Source organism: Cyprinodon variegatus, unplaced genomic scaffold, assembly GCF_000732505.1.
Source record: "Cyprinodon variegatus isolate N-32 unplaced genomic scaffold, C_variegatus-1.0 Scaffold109, whole genome shotgun sequence".
Classification (NCBI taxonomy): domain Eukaryota; kingdom Metazoa; phylum Chordata; class Actinopteri; order Cyprinodontiformes; family Cyprinodontidae; genus Cyprinodon; species Cyprinodon variegatus.
The window spans coordinates 837,790-846,555 of NW_015150562.1; the positions used below are offsets into that span (position 1 = coordinate 837,790).

Here is an 8,766-nt window from a genome sequence, read left to right on the forward strand (position 1 = left end):
TTTTTTTTTTTTTTTTTTTTTTTTTTTTTTTTTTTTTTACAAAGAAACGGTTAAAACAAGCTGTGAGAATGATGGATGACAGAGGAAGGACAAAGTACTCAGAGTTGCAGCAGTTGTGAAATAATGAAGGACTGAACAGCTACTTTTAAATCATGAGTTCTTGGAAAGTATATAAGTTTTACAACAATATTCTATAGTAATAGCATTTTTTTCATTATGTGTGTGCTGGTCTGTTTGTCTGTACTGTGAAAAGGGTATTTGCTTTTTTCTCTGTTTTCTTTTTGCTTGTGTATTTCTTTCTGCTGCATAACGCAATTAATCTTGAGCTTAAAGACCTGAACTTTTAATAAGACATTTTCCTATAATAATGGGTATGATAATTGTCCTAGGTGATTTTCTAATAGCTAGCAGAGTTTGTTGTTCCACATCCTGAATAAACCAAGCTGACCATCACTCTTACACCATCATGTTCTGCTGTCTGTATCATTTTATTTCAATTAAATACTACAGTAGTTTATTTGCTGAATTAAAACAAATCCAGAGAGTTCTAGTTTTCTGTTCTTAGTCCTTTGTGTGTTTTTCCAAAACAATTTGAGGAATTATCACAACGTTTTTGTCAAAGTAAAGTTTTACTTTGATTAAGACCAAAAATAACTTAATATGCTTTTTTGTTTGCAACCCCATCTCCCATTTGAACCTCCCTATCCATGCCATTTATGTCCAACATCTATCTTTCTGGTGGGAATTTAACACTGACCTTAACTTCTTTCGCTTCAGCTGTGGTTTAGTTCCCTGTGGTTTAGTCCATTGTTTCTTTATATCAAGAAATGCATTTCTTTTTTCAACACTTTTTTTGCATGCTTCATTCTGTCAGGTTATTTCTAAAATAATTATTTCTTGTACATCTATGGAAGTGATCTGACCTTCAGCCTATTAAAAAAGCATTATTTAATTTTTTTGAGCTGAAGATGGTGTATGGTATTGATGCCTGAGTCACAAATACCTTTTGGAATTCAATGCATTTGTTGCCTCCAATGGCAAAGTGCAGAGAGGCGAGAAATGAATTCGGAATTAAACTGTGACTCTTATTTATTCATCCAGTGATTTTGCAGCAGAGCCCCTGTTTCATTGTTCTGCATAGAGACACAGGTCATGTGGGACAGCTGGACAAACAATGAGGGGATGGAGGCCGTGTGCATCTATTGTCATTGTGTCATTCCATCATTAACAAAAAGAACCCGATGATGCTAAAAAAAATGCTATATTCCTTTTGTGCAATCTCCATTTGCCTCACGAGACAAAGGAATCCACGATCTAAACAGGCCATTTCCTTCCTCGTGTTAATTCATCATCTTCGATTGAATTAGAGGAATAGATCTATTAGTCAAGATATTCAACAAATCAAATTTTCTAATTTCCCTGCATTCCAGGTTGTGTAAATTGCAGAAATTTGGAGCAAAGAACTGCTTCTTTGTGCCTTAAAGTGCAGCTGTGCACATCAACCCCCTGTTAGCTCTTAATGGTGGCAGGAGGGAGGGTGACTCTATGGCCACAGTCACATTCCTTCGATTGCACAGATATTTTTACAAGTCTCCTAATGAGAGCTGGCTGTTTAACTGAGAACTCTTTAGCTGCAAGAAAAAACTTAAGAGTAGGGCATTGTATCTCTGGATTAGATGGATAAATAGAAAATGTAAGATTTAACAACAAAAAGATGTCTGTCTGGGGAGCAGGGCCTAATAAGCACGTATGTTCACCTCTCAACAGTTGATTTTAGCTGGGTATGGGTCTCCAGTCAGCCTTCTACAATTCATTTTTGTGTATAATTCTCTGAGCAGCCCTCCTCATGTGATAAGGGGAGGTCGCAGCTGTGTGGAAAACCCAGGGGGAAACTATATGCCAATATGCATGCATAACTGAAGATCAGGACTCATTTGCATCATCAGAGTGCGGTCAAGCTGCAGCATGTACGAATGTTGGGCACTGCGCCTACTTTAATGTGTTTTGCATGTGTTAATAACCTTTAGATCACCTCTCAGGGAGTTTTTAATTGATCAAAACAGCCATATGGTTGGGATGAAAATGCTTGTGAGGTTAAAATCTACAAACAAACAAATACTCACAGAAATCCTTTTAAAGCTGTGAAAGTCTAATAAAATGGGTTGTTGTGTGTTACAGGTTCTTCTTATTATGACAATGTAAGGCCGCTGGCATACCCCGACTCTGATGCTGTTCTCATCTGTTTCGACATTAGCCGACCAGAAACATTGGACAGCGTCATTAAAAAGGTCAGTGTTTTTATTTCTGTTCTCCAAGGCTTTACATCAGCAGTTCATAAGTGCTTGTAGAGTAAAACCAACCAGATCACCATCTCATAATAATGAATGCCTGTGCCAGCAGCTTTTCTTGCCCCAACAGTTGATCAAATGGGAGGTTACAGCCTCCCGCTCCTTTCTTTCATCAAAGCGTCCATGGGTACTTGACCTGCACTGCCAATAAGAAATGAAAGGTCAGTGAGGAGAATGGGAGGAGAGGCTTAGCAGTTGGGTGGCTTCAAGAAATATATCTGAAATGCAAATTAGTGCGGCATATACCAAGAGCTGTTTCAGAGCCTGCTGCAACAAATGGGGATTTTTTTTATTTTATTTAAATTTCAAGTTTAGCTATAAACATTTAGGCAAAATGTCAAAAAGTCATTGTGGTGGGAGCAACAGTAGGGTGGATATCTGTGGTTTGGTGAACCTTTTTTTTTTTTTTGGACCACAAATAGTCAAATATCCATGGTGGTTAAATACACACATTGATGGCTTCTCTTTGCATGCATATGTGTCATGTAAACCAGGCCTTTCTTTTTTTACAAGCGTCGCATCTTGAAACCATGTGTGCGTCTGCCTTTGAATTACACGCTTAGCAGGCTAGACGGTGTTCCCATGGCCCTCTGTTGACGTGTTTACTGGTCTGTGGGTAGCTGGTAAAACTCCTTTCAAGACTTTGCTGGTCTAACCCAAGATGCCCCATCTTGGTGGCCTCTGTCAACAACAGGGAGCGTTGTCGTTCGTTTTAGCATTTTCCCAGGAATTACTTTGCAGGAGGGACTGCCATGACCCCTGACCTTTCATTGTCACCCTGGTAATCCCTGCAACTTAGGAGGCGCATGGTTAACCTGTTGCACAGTCCCCATCCTAAATAGACTCTTGACCCTAAGAAACGTGGAGGTCTTACAGGTCACTAGATGACAGCTGGGGGAGGAGAGAGGGTTAAACAATCAAAGCTTTTGACTGGGGCATATCGACAGAATGGGTACTGGCTCAAAAGGTCAAAGGTGGTGCTAAGCGTGAGGGATGAACGAACACCTTGACATTTTGCACGCGGCAGGCTGTGTAAGTCTACGCTGTTTTCTATTTTGGTCGTAGAGAAAAGAGACAGTGTTGATTCAGCTGCTTTTCAGAGTGACATTTAATCTTGGAGTGATTTTTTTTAAAAAGAAAGAAGTGTCTTATTCTTTCTGAGAAAAATCTGAAATTGATCAGTTGACAGAATGTATGAGGAATGTGTGATATCCTTCAGGTAGACAGCATGAGATGACATGGTTCAGTAAAACGTTTAACATTCCTCTGCTTTTTTTTTAATTATTTTTACTGGCATATCAAGGATGACTCAAGGAAGATTGAAATGAGGATCAAATGAGATGAATAAATTGAGTGGTTGTTCAGAATAACCCATGCCATAGTGGAAGATGGGGGGAATTACATCATAACATCATAGTGTGGGAAACATTTCTTCAGTGGGATGAGGTGAATCTTTTCTTGTGATATGTAGACCAGTTTATGATGGATCATTAAAAAACAGAACAATTAAAATCCTGTTTTCATAAGCAAACTTCACTGTTGCTTGCACTGTACCTGCAACTAAAAAGCATTCATCAGTAGTTATTTACAGGTTTAACTTAGTAGTGATTTTATTCTCTCACAATATTATGCAAACAACTCTGATCTGGATTAAAAAGTGATAACATTAGAACTAAAACAATCAGCAAACAAGGATCCAGTCTCTATTAGAATTTGTTTTTGAAGAAATAAACATAGAGAGACTAAAACTGAATTTTATTTTATGAGGCCAGGGAAACCAATTCATAAAAACACCGTTTTGCTAAGTGTTTTATTTGTCTCAGTTTAATAATACTGTATACAACAATTATTATTATTATTTTTTTTAGATTGTGCATCTCTAGCATTTTGTACTCTGCTGGAGGCTATGCAGCTATCAGAAGGAGATAGAATATTCATACACGGAAATAACAAATGTATTGATGAGGAGGATGTCTCCTTTTGTAGTTGTGTTTTCTGGCTGATATTTTATATATTTGATGATGAGGGTCTCTGAGCAAACAACCAATAAAGCCTTTACTATCGTCAACTATGTGGCATGGGTCTTCAATATGAGGTTGTATCACTGTATGCTCATTGGGGATTGTTTTAGCATGATGCATCCTTTGAATAATCATTTATCCATAATTCTTAGTGTGCAGTCAATACTAAATGTGTCTGTTTTTAGCTGAGCTTTTAAAGAAGTTTAGCAGAAGCTGACCAGAGTTTCATATTGTATAAAGCTTTGACATGCAAATATTTGATTCTATTCAGGTTCTCTTTGGGAACAATACCAGGGGAGAAGAACCGTGTTCAAACTGTTTCTATCTTTTATTGTTTCTGCTCTTAGCAGTCATTATTTTTTCCTCCAAAGAAGAAGCCAAGTCACACCGGGTGTGACTAAGCTCTCATCATAATAGAGGATTTTACTCGTTATATTGATGATTAGCCCAACCAAATTACTAACTGTAGAAATAGTTTTTTTCTGTGTGACGTCTAACTTAACTAGTAGTTTTCCAATACAATACAGCACGAGATAAAGGCTCTAAGCTCTATGGTTTAAAACAGGACAACTTTGTTGTGATCTGCTCAGCCGGCCATTATCCCCAGAAGGTTTTGTGTTTGCTCGTCCTCACACAGCCTGCTTGAACCACAGATGAGTCTTGACTTGTTGCAGAAGCTACAGTTTTTCTGTTAAAGCCCTCATTAATAAATATCTCAGTGATACAGAACACGTCCAACATTCAGTCTTTTAAAGGTTTTTTAAAGACAAGGTTGCTTTTTCTGATGATTAATTTTAAAGTCGACTTGGCCTCACAACACTATAATTGTGTAGCATAATCTATAATAGATCAGTCAATGGCAGGTATTTTTAAATCCATAGAATGTAATATAACTCCTGAAGAATCAGTAACTCTTTGTATCATTGGCTTAGGAGGAGTTCTGTGAAGTTAATAATCTGCAGTCAAAATCTTACCAGTAGTTTAATCTGCACTTGGATTACTCGATTTTCTGAATTCTTGGTTCACCCGAGTTTTGAACCATTTGCTAGACAGCCTATATGCTAAGTATAAGTACCGGTATGATGGTAAAGACCTCTGTTTTAAACATTCCTTCCAAAGACTGTTTTGGTATGTAGGAACGGTGGGATTTTGTTAATGAATTTGTCTGATGCAAAGTTCTGCAGTTGGAGGATTAGCTTCAGTTAAATTTCAAACGTATGCGGCTGACCCTTTTAACAGAGGTGAGATACCTAACATCTGATACCAACTCAACAGAACCCCACATACAAAAATCCAAAGTATTACCTCAAGTTAACAAAGACTTAATTTATTTCTGTATTGTTTTGTTTTTTATTATGATAAAACTTATACAGCTAAAAAAAAAGTTGAAAATCTTTTCCAAGAAAAAATAATTTGAGAATGTAAAATCTTTTTGAAAATATAACTTGGTTACTTTTACACAGAGGTGTCAAAAGTATTAATGTTTATTACTCAAGAAGAAGTATAAATCCTACTGTTTAAAACACTTTAAGTAGTTTTAAAAATGGTACTTATATACTTAATACTTAAAACTTAAAGTATAAAAGTAAAAGTAATGCAGGGAAAATGTTAAGGACATTGCACTAGCCTATTAAAGGAACACTTTTCATCAATTCTGGATGATAACTTCCTTATACTTAATTTTCTTAGTTTTATAACTAATGGCAAAAGTGTTATATTTATCTTTACATCATCTTGAAAAGCTTTTTATTTTTGTATGTGGTGAACACATACAAAAATACCAAGTCCAACCACAAAGAAGTTGTCTGAATAAAACAAGAGTCTATTTTTTAAGTAGAAAGAAGTAGAAAGTAGAGATAATTGTAAAAATTAATGTAAGGAATGGAAGAAAAAAGTTAAAAATAATTACTACAGTAAAGTATAGATCTATAGTATAGATATTTGTACTTAGTTACTTGTCACCTCTGCTCAATTAAATAATGTTCATTATTTTAATATTTCATCTCCTTAAGAGTCAGAGATTTAAATTGTATCTCAGTTTTTTTTTTAATTATGTGTGATGAGGAATCTGTACATTTTTTGTTTTGTTTGTGTGTCTGCAGTGGCAAGGAGAGACACAAGAGTTTTGTCCCAATGCTAAAGTGGTGCTGGTGGGATGTAAGCTGGACATGAGGACAGACGTCAACACCCTGAGGGAACTCTCCAAGCAGCGACTAATCCCTGTCACTCATGAGCAGGTGAGAAAAGCTAGAGATGGATATCTGAGATGAAAAGGAGGGCTGGGATAAAAACAGCAGTAGGGATTCCTCAAAGAAAGCTTCCTGAGAATCCTTGAACGAAACACATCTAACAACGGGTAACAAATGCAAGAAAAATCAGAAGGGACATTAATTCTGTTTGAAATTCTTAGCGAGGTGGTAAGCAACACCATCAGCTACCACATGTGCACTATAAGCGCTGCAGAGAATCCTTTGAGGTAGCTTTGCTGGGGTTAGTATACTGACCAGAATTTGCTGAGATGTAGTTCAAAGCTGCTTATTTCAAAGGCTGCCAAAAAACAAGCGGTGAGTGGAGTTTACGTGTGAGATTATCATGCATATAGGGTTTTTAAAAAATGCTAAATGAATAGAAAACGGACATTGATAAACGGCGAGTACTTTTATCGCCTGCGCCGTGACCTCTAAGCAAAGGATGCTGGGAGAGGAGGATAGGAGTGTAAAGATAAACTGTTAGTGTTGGAACTTTTTTTTTTAGATATACAAAAATGGAGGCTTTTCCAAAAGTTCGGCAACATGAAGAGATAAAACATAGAAAACACAGATAAACAGAATTGAAGATCTACACTAAACAGTTGTTTTGCTCCCGTTTTGTTGTATATTTGTTTCTAGACGGCTGTGTTTGAAGTTTAACAGCGGCTATCAGAGCTGTGCACACAAGCATTTCAGAGCTCTAATCCAATAGGTTGCATTGTTATCCTGTTGTTGATCTCAAATTGATTTAGAACAGAGCTGAAGGGTCAGACAATAGTGACCACTGGGTGAACTCCAGATATTTCCACTCTTATCGGTCTGAGATTCGATCAGTAGCCCCCCTCCACCTGCCCAGTTGAATCTAAAACCATTCTTCCTCCTGATGAGGACTTCATTGCTCATTACATGAACGTCAGAGCGCGCTGTGTGATAGAAATCAAACCAAGTGAGCCAGGGATGTAAAAGTAGTTTGGAAAACACGTGTTTTTTGCTATGTTCTGCCGGTTACAATCTCTACATGCATATTAAAAGCTGCTCACTCTGAAGTGCATCACTGAGTGGGGCCAAGGGATGTTAAAATTAAATTTGTTTCATTTGATCCTAAACAAGCAATTCACAGTCTTAATTATCTGTGTATGGTGTAACATTACTCAGGTGTAATCCTAGGAGCTAGATTAGTTCTGTTTGAGTTTAGTCTCTCTGACAAATGAAACAATCTAAGAAAACTGCTGCTCAGATTCTTTTTCTTTTGCAACTGACTGGGAATTAAACATTTGTGTTATTCAATTGTCAGATAAAAAATCTCTGGGACCCTGATATTTTTTTTAAAGTTACCTTTAGGGTTCAGCGCTCTACATTAATTTTTAACTATTCCTTAAACTATCACAACATTTTTATTTTAACTTTTGCTTCTCTTATCTCCATCCATCAATCCTTCCTCGGACTGGAAGGATTTTTGGCCCTGGCATTTTTACATGTACAACAGTCCACTCACGAACACCCCCCCCCCCCCCCCCCCAAAAAAAAAACAACAAAAAGAATTGAAGCACAGTGAAACGTCAAATGTTGCCAGATGTCACTGACTCACGTTTTCCAGCCCAAGAAATTTTCATAAACCATCTGGATATATGAAATATCACCCAATTTGGACCAAAGTCTATTGATCTCTTAGGCCACAAATCTAAAAAAAAAAAAATATTTTTACCCATAGACGGCCATCTTAAATTCCTAAACAACCGAGATGGCCATCCTAAACAAGGCACGTAAGACAGGAAACTTTAGCCTTTGGATGCAAAACCCCATCAAGCACCGCAACATATTTTTGCAAAATATTCGATCATAAAAATAAGAGGAACATCGTAGTTTGTTTTAAAGAAAGCATTTTAGTTTTATTATAATTTAGGTTCTTGCAAGGATTATACAGTTTAAGGAAATAGAAAATTACACCATATGCAAACTGTTACAAGTAGGTGTATGACAAGGGGCTGGTGTAATTTAAGGAGGGCCGGCCCTCGCATACTGAAAATAGAACCGGCCTCCCTGCCCGCTGTTTCAGATTACCACTCCGAGGCTCCATCCATCCATCCATCCATCCATCCATCCATCCATCCATCCATCCATCCATCCATCCATCCATCCATCCATCCA

The 8,766-nt window shown here is 37.2% G+C and overlaps 1 protein-coding gene across 1 annotated transcript in view; it reads left to right on the forward strand.

Annotated features, from left to right (window-relative positions):
• LOC107084753 (rho-related GTP-binding protein RhoN-like) overlaps nt 1-8,766 on the forward strand; it is a 35,629-nt gene that overhangs the window by 25,006 nt on the left and 1,857 nt on the right. The window contains exons 3-4 of the mRNA XM_015374750.1: nt 2,179-2,288; nt 6,472-6,606. Coding sequence (XP_015230236.1) covers nt 2,179-2,288; nt 6,472-6,606 — 245 coding nt within the window. The remainder of the gene's footprint in view (nt 1-2,178; nt 2,289-6,471; nt 6,607-8,766) is intronic.